This window comes from Taudactylus pleione, unplaced genomic scaffold (assembly GCF_031769625.1).
Source record: "Taudactylus pleione unplaced genomic scaffold, aTauple2 ptg000987l, whole genome shotgun sequence".
Lineage (NCBI taxonomy): Eukaryota > Metazoa > Chordata > Amphibia > Anura > Myobatrachidae > Taudactylus > Taudactylus pleione.
Genome location: NW_028285388.1, coordinates 1,554,682 through 1,576,995, shown reverse-complemented (window position 1 = coordinate 1,576,995; position 22,314 = coordinate 1,554,682). Strand labels below are relative to the sequence as shown.

Here is a 22,314-nt window from a genome sequence, read left to right as displayed (position 1 = left end):
CATGGCAAGTGAGGCCATGGTGGTCTTCATTGTTTTGGAGTATGTGATGTATTTATATTAAGATGTATGAGGTGAGGATTTGCTCTTTTGCTGTGTGGCTTAGGAAATGTCTGAGATATAAGGCACAAGCTTACTAGATGTGTCCCATTATGGGAATGGCTTTAGTCTCATTTTCCTTTAATCTCCCACTTTGAGCTGTTTATGTGATTGTACATGATGTGTGTGTATAGAAAGTATATATTGAGGTTCCTGTAACCATTCCATCCTGTGCTGTAGATTATGTAGAATGCCTGGCTGTGCTAGTGTCTCCTTCCATATACATATATGCATGGTACATGTATTGAATAGTATGCACAGCGTGTAGGTATTTCCTGATATATTTATATGTATTTAGACATATGCATGCAAATCCCCCACCTATACATTCTCTGGTACCCAAACCCCTCTGCTCACAGGTGGAGGAGCCTCAGTGATGGAACATTAGAAGTTACCTCCAAGCTTTGATGCAAGTAGAGGATATTTCATAGTATGTTAGCGGCAATGGCTGTTGATTTACCTCTTCTAAGCAAGTTGATAAACAAATTGTCTATTAACATGACTAAATGGGCTAGCACCAAATGGCTGAAATTCAATATTAATTTTGTTTGTGTAGGAATGTGCTTGGCAGCTCCTGTGCATATTGGGCTAAGGAGGTCATCTTATATCAGGCCAATGAGGTTATTGTATAGCAGACCAAAGATATCATCACAGATTGGGCCAAGGAGGTCATCACATATCAGGCCAATGAGGTTGTTGTATAGCAGACCAAAGATATCACAGATTGGGCAAAGGAGGTCATCACATATCAAGCCAACTAGGTTGTTGTATAGCAGACTAAAGATATCACCACAGATTGGGCCAAGGAGGTCATCACATATCAGGCCAATGAGGTTGTTGTATAGCAGACCAAAGATATCACAGATTGGGCCAAGGAGGTCATCACATATCAGGCCAATGAGGTTGTTGTATAGCAGACCAAAGATATCACAGATTGGGCCAAGGAGGTCATCACATATCAGGTCAATGAGGTTGTTGTATAGCAGACCAAAGATATCACCACAGATTGGGCCAAGGAGGTCATCACATATCAGGCCAATGAGGTTGTTGTATAGCAGACCAAATATATCATCACAAATTGGGCCAAGGAGGTCATCACATAGCTGGCCAAAAAGGTTGTTGTATACCAGACCAAAGATATTACCACAAATTGGGCCAAGTAGGTCATCGCATAGCTGGTCAAAGAGGTTGTTGTATAGCGTACAGAGATTTCACCACAAATTGGGCCAAGTAGGTCATCGCATAGCTGGTCAAAGAGGTTGTTGTATAGCGTACAGAGATTTCACCACAAATTGGGCCAAGTAGGTCATCGCATAGTTGGACAAAGAGGTTGTTGTATAGCAGACCAAATATATCATCATAGATTGGTCCAAGGAGGTCATCACATAGCTGGCCAAAGAGGTTGTTGTGTAGCAGACCAAGAATATTGGGCCACATGTTTTTCTAAAGGAGTCATCACATAGCTGGTCACTGGGATCATCGCATAGCTGGTCAAAGGGGTATGACATAACTGGTCAAAGGGGTCATTACATAGCTGGTCAAAGGGGTCATCACATAGCTGTGGGTCATCTGTTACCGGACCAAGCGGTTAGCACAAAGCGGGTCAAAGTTTTCATAAAGGTCACTGCCAAGGAAGTCCTCATATCATGCCAAACAGTGATCGTATCCAGTTATGTGACCCTCTTCAGGCCACTATGTGGCTGGGGCTTTCCATCCTCTTTAAATTATACTGTACACAAGATATAAGCCATGTACTTTGTGGGAAGAGATGTCCTTTATAAATGAAGTGAAGTAAGAGGTAATTTCCCTCACCAGGATACGAGTCCTGACTTCATTAGCTGCCTTAGCTGTCAATCAATTGGGACACTGTAGGGAGGAATCAGTCTCCTCCTGGGTGCTATCAGCAGAAGCTTCTCTTACGTTAAACTATTCAAAGTGTTTATGTAAGGAACAGGCCCAGCCTACATAAAGGGGAATGATCCCTTCTATCTTTGTAGGGGTTGGTTTCAGTAAATGTTCAGTAAATCAGGACACGGATCTCTCCCTATGCCCATATCATTTATCTGTCTCTCTAGTCCTAGGTGGTGACACAGATCTGAGAGGCAGTCACACATCTACTAACTGAGGGCCCCACTAATTGGCAGCAGACACCAGACCAGGTGCTGCCCATCCAGACACCCAACAAGACGTTACCTCTGTGATGGTACAGGGCCCATGACCTGGGAACTCTGGGCTTATAGGCAGCACATCGCTCCATGGTTTTCTCTCCGTCAGGAAATTATTTAAGGGGAGTATCAAACCTTGGGGAGAGAGATAAAGTGGAGACGTTGCCCATAACAACCAATCGGCTTCTGACTGTCATGTGTCTGGCACAGTCTATAAAATGACAGCTGATTGGATGCTTTTTTCTCTCTCCAAGGTTTGATGCATCTCCCCCTATATATTTCTCTGTGCTCATGTCCAGTCCAGGAATTAGATAGTCAGAATGGTGGCACTGGGGGGGCAACAATTGCTGCCTGAGACCCAGAGTTCATTACTGACCAGTGGAGATTTTGTATGTTCTCCCTGTGCCAGTACGGGTTTCTACCAACAGACACACTGATAACTATATACAGAACAGGAGAAGTGGTACTATGCAGTGGCACACACCCCAGTATACAGAACAGGATATGTGGTACTATGCAGTATCACACACCCCAGTATACAGAACAGGAGAAGTGGTACTATGCAGTATCACACACCCCAGTATACAGAACAGGAGAAGTGGTACTATGCAGTATCACACACCCCAGTATACAGAACAGGAGAAGTGGTACTATGCAGTGTCACACACCCCAGTATACAGAACAGGAGAAGCGGTACTATGCAGTGTCACACAACCCAGTATACAGAACAGGAGAAGTGGTACTATGCAGTGTCACACACCCCAGTATACAGAACAGGAGAAGCGGTACTATGCAGTGTCACACATCCCAGTATACAGAACAGGAGAAGTGGTACTATGCAGTGTCACACATCCCAGTATACAGAACAGGAGAAGTGGTACTATGCAGTGTCACACATCCCAGTATACAGAGCAGGAGAAGTGGTACTATGCAGTGTCACACATCCCAGTATACAGAGCAGGAGAAGTGGTACTATGCCGTGTCACACATCCCAGTATACAGAACAGGAGAAGTGGTACTATGCAGTATCACACATCCCAGTATACAGAACAGGAGAAGTGGTACTATGCAGTGTCACACATCCCAGTATACAGAACAGGAGACGTGGTACTATGCAGTGTCACACACCCCAGTATACAGAACAGGAGAAGTGGTACTATGCAGTGTCACACAGTCCAGTATACAGAACAGGAGAAGTGGTACTATGCAGTATCACACACCCCAGTATACAGAACAGGAGAAGTGGTACTATGCAGTATCACACACCCCAGTATACAGAACAGGAGAAGTGGTACTATGCAGTATCACACACCCCAGTATACAGAACAGGAGAAGTGGTACTATGCAGTATCACACACCCCAGTATACAGAACAGGAGAAGTGGTACTATGCAGTATCACACACCCCAGTATACAGAACAGGAGAAGTGGTACTATGCAGTGTCACACACCCCAGTATACAGAACAGGAGAAGTGGTACTATGCAGTGTCACACACCCCAGTATACAGAACAGGAGAAGTGGTACTATGCAGTGCCACACATCCCAGTATACAGAACAGGATAAGTGGTACTATGCAGTGTCACACATCCCAGTATACAGAGCAAGAGAAGTGGTACTATGCAGTGTCACACATCCCAGTATACAGAACAGGATAAGTGGTACTATGCAGTGTCACACATCCCAGTATACAGAACAGGAGAAGTGGTACTATGCAGTGTCACACACCCCAGTATACAGAACAGGAGAAGTGGGACTATGCAGTGTCACACATTCCAGTATACAGAACAGGAGAAGTGGTACTATGCAGTGTCACACATCCCAGTATACAGAACAGGAGAAGTGGTACTATGCAGTGTCACACATCCCAGTATGCAGAGCAGGAGAAGCGGTAGTATGCAGTGTCACACATCCCAGTATGCAGAGCAGGAGAAGTGGTACTATGCAGTGTCACACATCCCAGTATACAGAACAGGAGAAGCGGTAGTATGCAGTGTCACACATCCCAGTATACAAAACAGGAGACGTAGTACTATGCAGTGTCACACATCCCAGTATACAGAACAGGAGACGCGGTACTATGCAGTGTCACACACCCCAGTATACAGAACAGGAGAAGTGGTACTATGCAGTGTCACACATTCCAGTATACAGAACAGGAGAAGTGGTACTATGCAGTATCACACACCCCAGTATACAGAACAGGAGAAGTGGTACTATGCAGTATCACACACCCCAGTATACAGAACAGGAGAAGTGGTACTATGCAGTATCACACACCCCAGTATACAGAACAGGAGAAGTGGTACTATGCAGTATCACACACCCCAGTATACAGAACAGGAGAAGTGGTACTATGCAGTATCACACACCCCAGTATACAGAACAGGAGAAGTGGTACTATGCAGTATCACACACCCCAGTATACAGAACAGGAGAAGTGGTACTATGCAGTGTCACACACCCCAGTATACAGAACAGGAGAAGTGGTACTATGCAGTGTCACACACCCCAGTATACAGAACAGGAGAAGCGATAGTATGCAGTGTCACACATCCCAGTATGCAGAACAGGAGAAGCAGTACTATGCAGTGTCACAGACCCCAGTATACAGAACAGGAGAAGCGGTACTATGCAGTGTCACACACCCCAGTATACAGAACAGGAGAAGTGGTACTATGCAGTATCACACATCCCAGTATACAGAACAGGATAAGTGGTAGTATGCAGTCAGTAGCACATATACCAGTATACAGAACAGGATAAGTTGTACTATGCAGTCAGTAGCACATATATCAGTATACAGAACAGGATAAGTGGTACTGTGCAGTCAGTAGCACATATACCAGTATACAGAGCATGAGAAGTTGTACTATGCCGTCAGTAGCACATATACCAGTATACAGAACAGGATAAGTGGTACTATGCAGTCAGTAGCACATATACCAGTATACAGAACATGAGGAGTGGTACTATGCCGTCAGTAGCACATATACCAGTATACAGAACATGAGAAGTGGTACTATACAGTCAGTAGCACATATACATGACAGGAGGTACTATGCAGTGTCACACACCCCAGTATACAGAACAAGAGAAGTGGTACTATGCAGTGTCACACATCCCAGTATACAGAACAAGAGAAGTGGTACTATGCAGTGTCACACACCCCAGTATACAGAACAGGAGAAGTGGTACTATGCAGTGTCACACACCCCAGTATACAGAACAGGAGAAGTGGTACTATGCAGTGTCACACATCCCAGTATACAGAACAGGAGAAGTGGTACTATGCAGTGTCATATATACCAGTATGCAGAACAGAAGAAGTGGTACTATGCAGTATCACACGTCCCAGTATACAGAACAAGAGAAGTGGTACTATGCAGTGTCACACATCCCAGTATACAGAACAGGAGAAGTGGTACTATGCAGTGTCACACATCCCAGTATACAGAACAGGAGAAGTGGTACTATGCAGTATCACACACCCCAGTATACAGAACAGGAGAAGTGGTACTATGCATTGTCACACATTCCAGTATGCAGAACAGGAGAAGTGGTACTGTGCAGTATCACACATCCCAGTATGCAGAACAGGAGAAGTGGTACTATGCAGTGTCACACATCCCAGTATACAGAACAGGAGAAATGGTACTATGCAGTGTCATATATACCAGTATGCAGAACAGAAGAAGTGTACTATGCAGTGTCACACATCCCAGTAGGCAGAACAGGAGAAGTGATACTATGCCGTGTAACACACCCCAGTATACAGAACAGGATAAGTGGTACTATGCATTGTCACACATCCCAGTATGCAGAACAGGAGAACTGGTACTATGCAGTATCACACATCCCAGTATGCAGAACAGGAGAAGTGGTACTATGCAGTGTCACACATCCCAGTATACAGAACAGGAGAAGTGGTACTATGCAGTGTCACACATCCCAGTATACAGAACAGGAGAAGTGGTACTATGCAGTATCACACACCCCAGTATACAGAAAAGGATAAGTGGTACTATGCATTGTCACACATCCCAGTATGCAGAACAGGAGAACTGGTACTATGCAGTATCACACATCCCAGTATGCAGAACAGGAGAAGTGGTACTATGCAGTGTCACACATCCCAGTATACAGAACAGGATAAGTGGTACTATGCAGTATCACACACCCCAGTATACAGAAAAGGATAAGTGGTACTATGCATTGTCACACATCCCAGTATGCAGAACAGGAGAAGTGGTACTATGCAGTATCACACACCCCAGTATACAGAAAAGGATAAGTGGTACTATGCATTGTCACACATCCCTGTATGCAGAACAGGAGAAGTGGTACTACGCAGTATCACACATCCCAGTATGCAGAACAGGAGAAGTGGTACTATGCAGTGTCACACATCCCAGTATGCAGAACAGGAGAAGTGGTACTATGCAGTGTCACACATCCCAGTATACAGAACAGGATAAGTGGTACTATGCAGTATCACACACCCCAGTATACAGAAAAGGATAAGTGGTACTATGCATCGTCACACATCCCAGTATACAGAACAGGAGAAGTGGTACTATGCAGTATCACACACCCCAGTATACAGAAAAGGATAAGTGGTACTATGCATTGTCACACATCCCAGTATGCAGAACAGGAGAAGTGGTACTACGCAGTATCACACATCCCAGTATGCAGAACAGGAGAAGTGGTACTATGCAGTGTCACACATCCCAGTATACAGAACAGGAGAAGTGGTACTATGCAGTGTCACATATACCAGTATGCAGAACAGAAGAAGTGGTACTATGCGAAGAAGTGGTACTATGCAGTGTCACACATCCCAGTAGGCAGAACAGGAGAAGTGGTACTATGCATTGTCACACAGCCCAGTATACAGAACATAATAAGTGGTACTTTGCAGTGTCACACATCCCAGTATGCAGAACAGGAGAAGTGGTACTATGCAGTGTCACACATCCCAGTATACAGAACAGGAGAAGTGGTACTATGCAGTGTCATATATACCAGTATGCAGAGCAGAAGAAGTGGTACTATGCAGTGTCACACATCCCCGTAGGCAGAACAGGAGAAGTGGTACTATGCAGTGTCACACAGCCCAGTATACAGAACAGAATAAGTGGTACTATGCAGTCAGTAGCACATATACCAGTATACAGAACAGGAGAAGTGGTACTATGCAGTCAGTAACACTTCTACCATTATACAGAACAGGAGAAGTGGTACTATGCAGTCAGTAGCACATATACCAGTATACTGAACAGGAGAAGTTGTACTATGCCGTCAGTAGCACATATACCAGTATACAGAACAGGAGAAGTGGTACTATGCAGTCAGTAGCACATATACCAGTATACAGAACAGGAGAAGTGGTACTATGCAGTCAGTAGCACATATACCAGTATACAGAACTGGAGAAGTGGTACTATGTAGTCAGTAGCACATATACCAGTATACAGAACAGGAGAAGTGGTACTATGCAGTCAGTAGCACATATACCAGTATACTTAACAGGAGAAGTGGTACTATGCAGTCAGTAACACATATACCATTATACAGAACATGAGGAGTGGTACTATGCAGTCAGTAGCACATATACCAGTATACAGAACATGAGAAGTGGTACTATGCAGTCAGTAGCACATATACCAGTATACAGAACATGAGAAGTGGTACTATGCAGTCAGTAGCACATATACCAGTATACAGAACATGAGAAGTGGTACTATGCAGTCAGTAGCACATATACCAGTATACAGAACAGGAGAAGTGGTACTATGCAGTCAGTAGCACATATACCAGTATACAGAACAGGAGAAGTGGTACTATGCCGTCAGTAGCACATATACCAGTATACAGAACAGGAGAAGTGGTACTATGCAGTCAGTAGCACATATACCAGTATACAGAACAGGAGAAGTGGTACTATGCAGTCAGTAGCACATATACCAGTATACAGAACAGGAGAAGTGGTACTATGTAGTCAGTAGCACATATACCAGTATACAGAACAGGAGAAGTGGTACTATGCAGTCAGTAGCACATATACCAGTATACTTAACAGGAGAAGTGGTACTATGCAGTCAGTAACACATATACCATTATACAGAACATGAGAAGTGGTACTATGCAGTCAGTAGCACATATACCATTATACAGAACATGAGAAGTGGTACTATGCAGTCAGTAGCACATATACCAGTATACAGAACATGAGAAGTGGTACTATGCAGTCAGTAGCACATATACCAGTATACAGAACAGGAGAAGTGGTACTATGCAGATAATAAGGTACAGGGGACATGACCAGCAGTAGGAGTGATGCTTCTTTTTATCACCGGCTCATGGAAGTGTTGTAGAGAGTAATGATGGGTCACTGATGTGAGGATGGGTCGTACACCTGTGAATGACTGTGATAATAATGTGACTGTACTGTGCCTCCACCCACATGAAGCACTACATATTCCATGATGCCTTCCAGGCCCTAGTCTGTGCTGCATCCACCCTCCAGGCAGCTATTTTCCAATTAATTTCACCAAGCAGCCAGCCGCGTCTCTCCATTCTAATCCTGGAGCCCCCAGAGGGAATGTGCATGATAAGCCGATAAGATACACACGGAGGCCGGAGCCAAGGCCGCAGCATGAACTCATCTGGTTAATGGAGGTATAATGTGGCACAAGTTTAACCCCTTATTATTCCCTAGGGTAATGCCAATGGTGCGAGTCCAGGGGATCATTTCTGAATATAGGAGAGAGAGGGCCGAGCTGGCAAATGTGCTGGGTCAGGACCTGATAGCACCATCTATGTATGTTACACCATATAGATGGTTTGTGTGGTCCATAGTGCCCGGGCTGTGCCAGACATACTGGCAGGGTCACCCATTAACACCGCTGAGATTGTGCTTATATCACTGCGTGCATTCATGGTTCAGAGGTAGCTCCTGTAGGATAGTAATTATACCATATTACATATATTCCTCTCTCTTCTCCTCTGTACAATACTTGCAGACGGTTGCCAGTGGGGGGCGCTCTCCCCTTTCTGCATGCTAAACCCTTTGGAGTCACAAAACCTCTTGAATTGGGGATTTCCTGTAATCCTGTGCTCTGATTTATTACATTTAACCCTTCCCCCGCCTGGGGAGCCGCAGCCTCCAGTAACGTTAATCAGAAGAGGACAGCGCTCAGCATTGTGGAGTTAATCAGTATCGCCCCTCTCTCTGCGCACAAAGCAATTGAAAGATTAGAGATTTAAGAGCATAACCCCCGTGCGCTTGTAATAATCTCAGCGGAATTTATCCAGAGAATAAGAAAGCGTCTGTAATCCTTATACACGCTGCCTGACCGTCCCTGCGTCATCCTCACTGCACTGCGAGTCTGCCTGCATGCCACAGCACACTGCATGGCGGGCCCCGGGAATGGGCGAAACTACCATAGGGGCAAGGGGTGCAGCTGCTATGGGGCCCAGATCTGGGCGAGGGGGGGGCATCTTCCTTGTCAAAGTTACATGTATTATATACATTTTCCACCATTGGATGGTACATAGGGGCCCTTGCAAACTTTTGCTATGGGGCCTTTAAATGCCTAGTTACGCCCCTGGCCCAGAGTGTCACACACAAGCCTTGTCCTACAGCATCATCCGGCCGCTGCCTTTCACCGTCACTGGGTGCTGCACAGCATGATAACCAAACCTAGTATGGCGCATTTAAATGTACACTGCACTATGCATCCCCCGTATATAACATTCTATTGTTTCACTGATCCACTCACTGGGGACATCAGTAATGATTTCTCTTTCCGACTGTCTTAGAAGCGATGTGTATCATTGTAATTATCTTTTCATTCCACCCTGCGAAGCGCCAGTGACAGGATTCAGGACTGGGAGTAAAATCCACCCCCCGTCTAGAACGGCAGCGATCAGATTTATCTCTGACCCTGCACAGAGACTGGGCACTCGGAGAGTCTGCCAGCTGGGCCTGATGATGGGGTACAAGTAATAATCCTTCTACCTCATCGCAGGAAGACCGATTGCTGGCTACAGGAAAACCTACAGTTGAATATTGGCCTCGTATCAGGTGAAGGGGTTAATAGAGTACAAGTCTTGTGGTGAAGATTGCATTAACCTTATTTCCTATACTAGTTTGCTGGTGTAAAACGAGATGGACGTATGACATAACCGGCTGAGTGCCTGTCATACCCAGTTGTACATATGACATAACCGCATGTCCGCGTGGCATAATTGGTCACCGTTGTGCAGATGACCTAACCTAGTGGACTATGACATAAGTGGGTCTGTGAATAACATATGACATGGGTAATTCCAGCTGTTGCCGGAGAGCTCCTGTTATATTGTGCTGTGTAAAGGTTGCGGTGACATTTGGAGTGGGCTGGTACAGGTGCCCCCCTCCGCTCTGTGTGATCAGCCCTCCCCTTCACAGCCGCTGTCCCAGGGCTATAGCTAACATTTACTATACTGGTTAGATTATCTTCCTTCTGTAAACAGCTCCTGTCCTGTCTGCACTAGCGTCTATCTGTATTTGTAATGCTGTGTGTGTATCTGTGTTTGTACACTGTGCAGGCATCTGTAATACTATGTGTCTTTCTGTGCATCTGTAGTTGTGTGTATGTATGTGTGTGTTCGTAATACTGTGTGTCTGTGCTTCTAATGCACTATGTATGTGTCTGTGCTTGTAATGCACTATGTATGTGTCTGTGTGTTTGTAATACTGTGTGTTTGTAATACTGTGTGTTTGTAATACTGTGTGTGTGTGTTTGTAATACTGTGTGTGTGTGTTTGTAATACTGTGTGTGTGTTTGTAATACTGTGTGTCTGTGTGTTTGTAATGCACTATGTATGTGTCTGTGGGTGTGTTTGTAATACTGTGTGTCTGTGCTTGTAATGCACTATGTATGTGTCTGTGTGTTTGTAATACTGTGTGTCTGTGTGCTTGTAATGCACTATGTATGTGTCTGTGTTTGTATTTTGTGTATGTGTCTGTGTTTGTAATGCACTATGTATGTTTCTGTGCTTGTAATGCACTATGTATGTGTCTGTGTGTTTGTAATACTGTGTGTTTGTAATACTGTGTGTGTGTGTTTGTAATACTGTGTGTGTGTTTGTAATGCACTATGTATGTGTCTGTGGGTGTGTTTGTAATACTGTGTGTCTGTGCTTGTAATGCACTATGTATGTGTCTGTGTGTTTGTAATACTGTGTGTCTGTGTGCTTGTAATGCACTATGTATGTGTCTGTGTGTTTGTAATACTGTGTGTCTGTGTGTTTGTAATGCACTATGTATGTGTCTGTGTTTGTATTTTGTGTATGTGTCTGTGTTTGTAATGCACTATGTATGTTTCTGTGCTTGTAATGCACTATGTATGTGTCTGTGTGTTTGTAATACTGTGTGTTTGTAATACTGTGTGTGTGTGTTTGTAATGCACTATGTATGTGTCTTTGGGTGTGTTTGTAATACTGTGTGTCTGTGCTTGTAATGCACTATGTATGTGTCTGTGTGTTTGTAATACTGTGTGTCTGTGTGCTTGTAATGCACTATGTATGTGTCTGTGTGTTTGTAATACTGTGTGTCTGTGTGTTTGTAATGCACTATGTATGTGTCTGTGTTTGTAATATTGTGTATGTGACTGTGTGTGTAATGCACTATGTATGTGTCTGTGTGTTTGTTATATTTTGTGTCTGTGTGCGTTTGTATACAGTAGTGTGTGTGGGGCAGATTTACCAATTTGCTGCGATTACAAAGATTATCCATTGCCTCTTATCACAGCCATTGAAAACCTGGTATCTCTGCAATGTAACAATAAAATGTAACTGGGGGCAGCGTGGAGACAAATGAGTATTTGTGGCCCAGCTTGTACGCTCACACATGCACACTTCCATTATCAATTAAGGAAACTAAATAGTAATCGGAAAATAAATCAATATATTTAAGTTTGGAAAAAAAATGCTTTATTTAAATAAAACAGAATATTTTCCTGTAATATTTCTAAGAAGAATGCCGCAGTACATTTACTTGTTACATAGGCTTCCCCATGCTTTGCCTACTTCTGTGTGTGTATCCTCTGCATAATTACTGAAGGCACTGAGACACATTTTTTAAACTGGTACCATTAACCTCATTAATCTAAGTTAGACCAGTGCCCAAATTGTGACAAAATAAAGTTATAGCAGATGTACGTGTAGTATAGGGAAAGTCTACTAGTGATTGGATAGACTGCCTTCTCAGTAATGTCACTGGTGTATGGATAGGCTGCATTCTCAGTGATGTCACTGGTGTATGGATAGGCTGCATTCTCAGTGATGTCACTGGTGTATGGATAGACTGCATTCTCAGTGAGGTCACTGGTGTATGGTTAGACTGCATTCTCAGTGAGGTCACTGGTGTATGGATAGGCTGCATTCTCAGTTAGGTCACTGGTGTATGGATAGGCTGCATTCTCAGTGATGTCACTGGTGTATGGATAGGCTGCATTCTCAGTGATGTCACTGGTGTATGGATAGACTGCATTCTCAGTGATGTCACTAGTGTATGGTAGGCTGCATTCTCAGTGATGTCACTGGTGTGTGGATAGGCTGCATTCTCAGTGAGGTCACTGGTGTATGGATAGGCTGCATTCTCAGAGAGGTCACTAGTGTATGGATAGGCTGCATTCTCAGTGATGTCACTAGTGTATGGATAGGCTGCATTCTCAGTTAGGTCACTGGTGTATGGATAGGCTGCATTCTCAGTTAGGTCACTGGTGTATGGATAGGCTGCATTCTCAGTGATGTCACTGGTGTATGGTAGGCTACATTCTCAGTTAGGTCACTGGTGTATGGATAGGCTGCATTCTCAGTGAGGTCACTGGTGTATGCATAGGCTGCATTCTCAGTGAGGTCACTGGTGTATGGATAGGCTGCATTCTCAGTGATGTCACTGGTGTATGGATAGACTGCATTCTCAGTTAGGTCACTGGTGTATGGATAGGCTGCATTCTCAGTGAGGTCACTGGTGTATGAATAGGCTGCATTCTCAGTGAGGTCACTGGTGTATGGATAGGCTGCATTCTCAGTGAGGTCACTGGTGTATGGATAGGCTGCATTCTCAGTGATGTCACTGGTGTATGGATAGGCTGCATTCTCAGTGAGGTCACTGGTGTATGGTAGGCTGTATTCTCAGTGATGTCACTGGTTTATGGATAGGCTGCATTCTCAGTGAGGTCACTGGTGTATGGATAGACTGCATTCTCAGTGAGGTCACTGGTGTATGGATAGACTGCATTCTCAGTGAGGTCACTGGTGTATGGATAGACTTCATTCTCAGTGAGGTCACTGGTGTATGGATAGGCTGCATTCTCAGTGAGGTCACTGGTGTATGGATAGGCTGCATTCTCAGTGAGGTCACTGGTGTATGGATAGGCTGCATTCTCAGTGAGGTCACTGGTGTATGGATAGGCTGCATTCTCAGTGATGTCACTGGTGTATGGATAGGCTGCATTCTCAGTGAGGTCACTGGTGTATGGATAGGCTGCATTCTCAGTGAGGTCACTGGTGTATGCATAGGCTGCATTCTCAGTGAGGTCACTGGTGTATGGATAGACTGCATTCTCAGTGAGGTCACTGGTGTAAACTCTCACTTTAGTAAATATACCCCCTAGTGTATGGATAGGCTGCACTGTCATTGTGTAATTGATCTTTAGCAAATAGCTACATTGTCAGTGATGTCACTGATTCCTCTTGAGCAGGGAGTAGAATGGTGGAGAAGTGAACAAGAGAGGTGAGATGAGATACAAAATGTCAGTGGGGAGATATGGTAGAGTATAAGTGGGGAGTACTGGAGAGAATGGGGGGTAGTGGACAGGGGAGGTGAGATATGGTAGATAATAAAAGGGGGGAGTAGTGGAGAGAATGGGGGGTAGTGGACAGGGGAGGTGAGATATGGTAGATAATAAAAGGGGGGAGTAGTGGAGAGAATGGGGGTAGTGGACAGGGGAGGTGACATACGGTAGAGAGTAGAAGCGGGGAATGGGTGAGTAGTGGACAGGGGAGGTGAGATACGGTAGAGTATAAGTGGGGAGTAGTGGAGAGAATGGGGTAGTGGACAGGGGAGGTGAGACATGGTAGAGTATAAGTGGGGGAGTAGTGGACAGGGGAGGTGAGATACGGTAGAGAGTATAAGCAGGGAGTAGTAGGCAGCAGCGGTGATATACGGTAGAGAGCATAAGCGGGGAGTAGTAGGCAGCAGCGGTGAGATACAGTAGAGAGTATAAGCGGGGAGTAGTGGGCAGCAGCGGTGAGATACGGTAGAGAACATAAGCGGGGAGTAGTGGGCAGCAGCGGTGAGATACGGTAGAGAGTATAAGCGGGGAGTAGTAGGCAGCAGCGGTGAGATATGGTAGAGAGTATAAGCGGGGAGTAGTGGGCAGCAGCGGTGAGATACGGTAGAGAACATAAGCGGGGAGTAGTGAGCAGCAGCGGTGAGATACTGTAGAGAAAATATGCGGGGAGTAGTGGGCAGTAGCGGTGAGATACGGTAGAGAGTATAAGTGGGGAGTAGTGAGCAGCAGCGGTGAGATACGGTAGAGAGTATAAGTGGGGAGTAGTGAGCAGCAGCTGTGAGATACGGTAGAGAACATAAGCGGGGAGTAGTGAGCAGCAGCGGTGAGATACGGTAGAGAAAATATGCGGGGAGTAGTGGGCAGTAGCGGTGAGATACGGTAGAGAGTATAAGTGGGGAGTAGTGAGCAGCAGCGGTGAGATACGGTAGAGAGTATAAGTGGGGAGTAGTGAGCAGCAGCGGTGAGATACGGTAGAGAGTATAAGCGGGGAGTAGTGAGCAGCAGCGGTGAGATACGGTAGAGAAAATATGCGGGGAGTAGTGGGCAGTAGCGGTGAGATACGGTAGAGAGTATAAGTGGGGAGTAGTGAGCAGCAGCGGTGAGATACGGTAGAGAGTATAAGTGGGGAGTAGTGAGCAGCAGTGGTGAGATACGGTAGAGAGTATGAGCGGGGAGTAGTGGGCAGCAGCGGTGAGATACGGTAGAGAGTATGAGCGGGGAGTAGTGGGCAGCAGTGGTGAGATATGGTAGAGAGTAAAAGCAGGGAGTAGTGATCAGCAGTGGTGAGATACGGTAGAGAGTATAAGCGGGGAGTAGTAGGCAGCAGTGGTGAGATACGGTAGAGAGTATAAGTAGAGGGAGTAGTAGGCAGCAGCGGTGAGATACGGTAGAGAGTATAAGCGGTGGGGAGTAGTGGGCAGCAGCGGTGAGATACGGTAGAGAGTATAGGCGGGGAGTAGTAGGCAGCAGTGGTGAGATACGGTAGAGAGTATGAGCAGAGGGAGTAGTAGGCAGCAGCGGTGAGGTACGGTAGAGAGTATAAGCAGAGGGAGTAGTAGGCAGCAGCCGTAAGATACGGTGGGGAGTAGTAGGCAGCAGCGGTGAGATATGGTAGAGAGTATAAGCGGGGAGTAGTGGGCAGCAGCTGTGAGATACGGTAGAGAGTATAAGCGGGGCGTAGTAGGCAGCAGTGGTGAGATACGGTAGAGAGAATAAGCGGGGAGTAGTAGGCAGCAGTGGTGAGATACGGTAGAGAGTATAAGCGGGGAGTAGTAGGCAGCAGTGGTGAGATACGGTAGAGAGTTTAAACGTGGAGTAGTAGGCAGCAGTGGTGAGATACGGTAGAGAGTATAAGCGGGGAGTAGTAGGCAGCAGCTGTGAGATACGGTAGAGAGAATAAGTGGGGAGTAGTAGGCAGCAGTGGTGAGATACGGTAGAGAGTATAAGCGGGGAGTAGTGGGCAGCAGCTGTGAGATACGGTAGAGAGAATAAGCGGGGAGTAGTAGGCAGCAGTGGTGAGATACGGTAGAGAGTGTAAGCGGGGAGTAGTGAGCAGCAGTGGTGAGATACTGTAGAGAAAATATGCGGGGAGTAGTGGGCAGCAGTGGTGAGATATGGTAGAGAGTATAAGCGGGGAGTAGTGGGCAGCACTGGTGAGATACTGTAGAGAGTATAAGCCGGGAGTAGTAGGCAGCAGCGGTGAGATACGGTAGAGAGTATAAGCGGTTAGTAGTAGGCAGCAGCTGTGAGATACGGTAGAGAGTATAAGCGGTTAGTAGTAGGCAGCAGCGGTGAGATACGCTACATAATATACTGTAAGCAGAGAATGGAGAATGATATAAGAAATGTTTCTCTTCATTTTATGTATCAGACTGTGACACCTCTGAACCTGCATTATAGGGAACCGTCACTCCAGAAAACAAATCATTCTTGGGGTGTTAGAAGAGGCAGAATCACAGTCCTGTGATATGTAATTCATCCAGCATGAAAATGAAAACCGCTCGGTCCTGACATAAATGTGATTACACAGAGCTGGAGATAGGGTCTCACAGCTGGTATATGTTGATATTTATGAGACATTCATGATATTTTGTGTGATCTGCTATCCACAAAGCGTCTCATTCCCCATTATCTCAACATACGCTGTGTCCCAGTCACATTTCACCCATTTCACACCCTGTTGTGGCTCTTAATATGACTCTTAGCAATCTTCCTTGCCCCTCCCCCTTGCAGGGCTGGGATTTTCTTTCGTTACAATTGGGCAATACACATTTATCTGTACACCGAATGGGTAGGCTGCGGTCTCCATGATGTCACTGGGTCATAGTGAATGTATAGGCTCCATTCTCAGTGACATCACTGGCTCCTAGTGACTGGATAGGCTGCATTCTCAGTGACATCACTGGCTACTAGTGACTGGATAGGCTGCATTCTCAGTGACATCACTGGTTACTAGTGACTGGATAGGCTGCATTCTCAGTGGCATCACTGTCTCCTAGTGACTGGATAGGCTGGATTCTCAGTGATGTCACTGTTTCCTAGTGAATGTATAGGCTGCATTCTCAGTGGCATCACTGTCTCCTAGTGACTGGATAGGCTGGATTCTCAGTGATGTCACTGTTTCCTAGTGAATGTATAGGCTGCATTCTCAGTGATGTCACTGTCTCTTAGTGAATGTATAGGCTGCATTCTCAGTGACGTCACTGGTTACTAGTGACTGGATAGGCTGCATTCTCAGTGATGTCACTGTCTCTTAGTGAATGTATAGGCTGCATTCTAAGTGATGTCACTCATTCCTAGTGAACGGATAGGCTGCATTCTCAGTGATGTCACTGTCTCTTAGTGAATGTATAGGCTGCATTCTCAGTGATGTCACTGTCTCTTAGTGAATGTATAGGCTGCATTCTAAGTGATGTCACTCATTCCTAGTGAATGTATAGGCTGCATTCTAAGTGATGTCACTGGTCTTTAGTTTATAGGCTGCGTTCTGGTGCTTATTAATCCTATAATGGTCTGTCTCCACTCTCAGTAGATGAATAGCTTTGTTAAAGTGAATGAAATGCCAATCCCTATTCATGGCAGTTTCTCTACATATTATCTATAATATCATGCTCCGATAATATGATGGATGGGACAACATAGAGAAGTGTCTGTGATACTGTAACGTAGCATTTCGCATGCAGATACCCCCTCAGTTGCACACATAATACAGGCATACCGCAGAGTCTTTGACACTGTAACGTAGCATTTCACATGCAGATACCCCTGCAGTCACACACAGAATATAGGAATGCCGCAGAGTCTGTGACACTGTAACATAGCATTACACATGCAGATACACCCGCAGTCGCACACACAATATAGGAATGCCGCAGAGTCTGTGACACTGTAATGTAGCATTACACATGCAGATACCCCCGCAGTTGCACATATAATACAGGCATGCCGCAGCGGCTGTGACACTGTAACGTAGCATTTTGCATGCAGATACCCCCGCAGTTGCACACATAATACAGGCATGCCGCAGCGGCTGTGACACTATAACGTAGCATTTCGCATGCAGATACCCCCGCAGTCACACACAGAATATAGGCATGCCGCAGAGTCTGTGACACTGTAACATAGCATTACACATGCAGATACACCCACAGTCACACACAGAATATAGGCATGCCGCAGAGTCTGTGACACTGTAACATAGCATTACACATGCAGATACACTCGCAGTCACACACAGAATATAGAAATGCCGCAGAGTCTGTGACACTGTAACATAGCATTTCACATGCAGATACCCCCGCAGTTGCACACATAATACAGACATGCCGCAGAGTCTTTGGCACTGTAACGTAGCATTACACATGCAGATACACCCGCAGTCGCACACACAATATAGGAATGCCGCAGAGTCTGTGACACTGTAACGTAGCATTACACATGCAGATACCCCCGCAGCTGCACACAGAATACAGGCATGCCGCAGAGTCTTTGACACTGTAACATAGCATTACACATGCAGATACACCCGCAGTCGCACACAGAATATAGGCATGTCGCAGAGTCTGTTATGATCATTATCACCTGGTATGATTGGTTACTCATACACCTGACTATGGCCCTGATTCAGAGCCGGACGCTCCATAAATATGGAGCGTCCTCCTGGACGCTCGTATAGCTGTGGGTCACCACCCACAGCATATACGAGCGTGCAGGATGATGGTCGCGATGGTCTTGACCATCGCGACCATCGCCACTGTGAGCAGAAGCCTGCGGTTGAGAGCCAAAATCACTCCCACTGACATCACTAGTGATGTCAGTGGGGCCGGCTTCTGACGGTAGGCGTTCCCTTGGGAACGCCCCCGTCAGGGAGGCACGCCCCCGGCACGCCCACCAAAGGGGGCGTGCTGTCAATCAACATCGACAGCACGCCCCCTTTGATCAGACACTACGAGCGAAGGAAAGTCCTTCGCTCGTCGCGTCTCGCGCATGCGCACGACGGACCTCCCTCCGTCATGCGCAGCGGGGACCATCGACCCACTTGCGAGCGGACAGCCGCTCGCGAGTGGGTCTGAATCAGGGCCTATAATCCTACAAAATCCCTGACTTTGTGCAAGTGTACCTAGAAGAATTGATGCTGTTTTGAAGGCAAAAGGTGGTCACACCAAATGTTGATTTGATTTAGATTTCTCTTTTGCTCATTCACTTTACATTTTGTTAATTGATATATATATGAACACCTTTGGGTGGATAGATGTTAGGGATTAAGAACAATATATGAAACAAGCAACATAGGCCCTGATTCAGAGCCGGACGCTCTGACCAGAGCGCTCGCTCTGAATCAGGGCCCACCTCCATTAATATGGAGCGTCCTCCTGGACGCTCGTATAGCTGTGGGTCACCACCCACAGTATATACGAGCGTGCAGGATGATGGTCGCGATGGTCTTGACCATCGCGACCATCGAAACTGCGAGCAAAAGCCTGCGGTTGGGTTTTTCAACCGCAAGGCCAGGAGTGATTTTGGCTCTATCAGAGCCAAAATCACTCCCACTGACATCACTAGTGATGTCAGTGGGGCAGGCTTCAGACGGTAGGCGTTCCCTTGGGAACGCCTATGTCTGGCAGGCACGCCCCCGGCACGCCCACCAAAGGGGGCGTGCTGTCAGTCACCATCGACAGCACGCCCCCTTTGATGAGACACTACGAGCGAAGGAAAGTCCTTCGCTCGTCAGGTCTCGCGCATGCGCACGACGGAGCTCCCTCCGTCGTGCGCATGCGCAGTGGAGACCATCGACCCACTTGCGAGCGGACAGCCGCTCGCGAGTGGGTCTGAATGAGGGCCATAATCTCCCCATGCCGTCCAGGATAATCGTGCAGTAACATATAATATTCTTTCATCTCGTGTATGATACAATCTCTGGACAGCCTTATATTGTATTCTTGATGGGAAAAAATGTTGATTCATCTACAACATAGATGTGCAGATGGTTCAAGATGTATATACCCACGTGATGGACTGAACTATTATCTGTATTCACCTTTCCTGGGACTGAGGTTTTGGAGACCTGTGTGGATGTCACGCTATAAATGGCGTTGCCCGTGACCCCTCTGTCTTTCTCTGCTCTCTCCTCATAGAGGCCTCGGTTCTGAGTTACGATGGCAGCATGTACATGAAGATCGTCATGCCAGTGGTAATGCACACGGAGGCGGAAGATGTATCGTTTCGCTTTAAGTCTCAGCGAGCCTACGGGCTGCTGGTGGCCACCACCTCCAGGGACTCCGCGGACACTCTGCGGCTGGAGCTGGACGCAGGCAAAGTGAAGCTCACAGTCAACTTAGGTATCGTATGAGTCCTTCCTCTCTGCGGGGGGGCTGGGGGGGGCCATGTCTGTGTCTTTCTGTTTAATAGTGTCCACCGTGTCACCGCTGCATGTTCCTGACTACCCACACTCCTGAAATAGCCCCCCCGACCTCCAGGGTCTAAGGGACATTTCTGCAGCACTCGGCATTAACCTGTTACGTGCTGCCGGAGCTGGCACTGTGCTGCGATTATTACACTGACAGTGCTCTGCCTGCCTCTCCAGCAATAACAGGGTTAGAGAGGGGTTTGGAGAGGTAAGCCCCCCCATCTTGTACCTCATTACGCCCAACTCTCCCTTCACTTAGTGCTTGATAGAGAATATAAGGCCCTCGTTTTGCACTTGTACCTGGCGGCTATTTTGAGCTAATCAGAAATGTCAGGAATGGCTGAAAGTTGCCGCCGTTCCTTTATTAATGGGTGATGGGTAATGATGGCACAAGATGGGGCTTCTTAGCGTTACCACTCCCATCATACATTTTCCTGCTGCTCATTGTGTTTTATTCTTCCTTACCCATCTCTCTGCCTCATCTGTCCTATTCCGCCACCCAAAGCAGTCTCCCCCCAGGCCAGGTCACCTGGTGGCCGACGGTCATTAAAAAGTTAAATAACTTGGCTGTCACTCGTCCTTTTGGCCGATCCAGCTCCTGCTCCGTACCGGGGGCGATTGAACAACGGAGTATTCACCAGACGGAGACTGCGTTGGGTCTTCTTTGTCTTCTCCTTCAGTGCTTTGCGTGTTGTGACGTGTCCGTGTTTCTGTCCGTCCGTGTTTCTGTCCGTCCGTGTTTTTTAAGTTTCTTTAGTCCTGTTCCATTGGCCATGTTACTTTCAAAGATGGCACTCACTACCCTTCAAAGGCCTGAAGCCTGCGGCCCGTACAGCAAACAGCCTTGAGAACAGAGCGTGTTGAGCAGCTTGTAGGGGTGTGCAAAACGTCCAGCTGTCACCCCCCATACTTGCTGTTGCACCCAGTGGGAGAGCTGATGTATAGAACCCAGTCCTATGATGTGTGATCTGGTGACGGGAGATCAGAACCCCACGTTCTACACCAACACCCCTCCATCCATTTCTCCAAATCATTCTCCATCTCCGTTACATTGTGACGTCTTCTTCTGCATCTCCAGGTCTCTGGGGTCCATGGAGATAAAGCCACAATGACAGGAGATTCAATAAATACTCTTCCTTTCCATTTGGTGGCGATGAGTGGTGACTCTCTAAACATCTAGTTTCTGCTTTTCATTTGTAACATCTGTATTTTATTGCTCTGGTTTTGTTACTTTGCACTTTTCTTCCTGATAACTTTCTTTTGCTGTCTCCTCATCAAACCCCGCAATCCATGGTCTTCCTGCTCTCAATGGTCATCCTCCAATAAGGTCGGGGTTCTGATCTTCGCTCCTCTGTGCTGCTGTGACTGGTTAAGGTCCCTGTCTCTCTGTATTTATAGCCCACCGCTCCCCTCGAGTTTCACACCACGCTGTCCCCCCGCTATTTGCTGATCTCACTGGTTCTCTGAGGCTGTTTGCTCCCACTTTTCTGTTGCGGTTGACGACACATAGCAAACCAAATCGCACGAAACAGCTGACACCCCCCCCAAATACCTCGCTAGGGATCGCCTCAAAACAGCTGAACCCCCAACTTCCTGCTCCATTAAAGGTTCATTCTTTCTTATTTAGAGCAGATAACACTGAAACTGCTTAGTCGCTATAGGAAATGAGTGCACAATATTTGTTTATAAACCCCAAGGCTTTTCGCAGTGAAGACCAGGTGCACGGCTTGGAACATCAAGGCCCTGACACTGGAAAGTGGTTTTCAGCGGATTTATTAGGAAAAGAAGAGTGTCATCACC

At 46.4% G+C, this 22,314-nt stretch overlaps 1 protein-coding gene across 28 annotated transcripts in view; it reads left to right on the top strand.

Moving 5' to 3' along the window:
- NRXN3 (neurexin 3) overlaps window positions 1–22,314 on the top strand; it is a 637,781-nt gene that overhangs the window by 183,642 nt on the left and 431,825 nt on the right. For all 28 annotated transcript variants that reach the window (XR_015874809.1, XR_015874808.1, XR_015874807.1 and 25 more), the window contains one exon: window positions 20,243–20,446. Coding sequence is in view for 25 of the 28 variants with exons in the window: in XM_088460858.1 (XP_088316984.1) it covers window positions 20,243–20,446 (204 nt within the window). In the remaining 3 variants the exon portion in view is untranslated. The remainder of the gene's footprint in view (window positions 1–20,242; window positions 20,447–22,314) is intronic.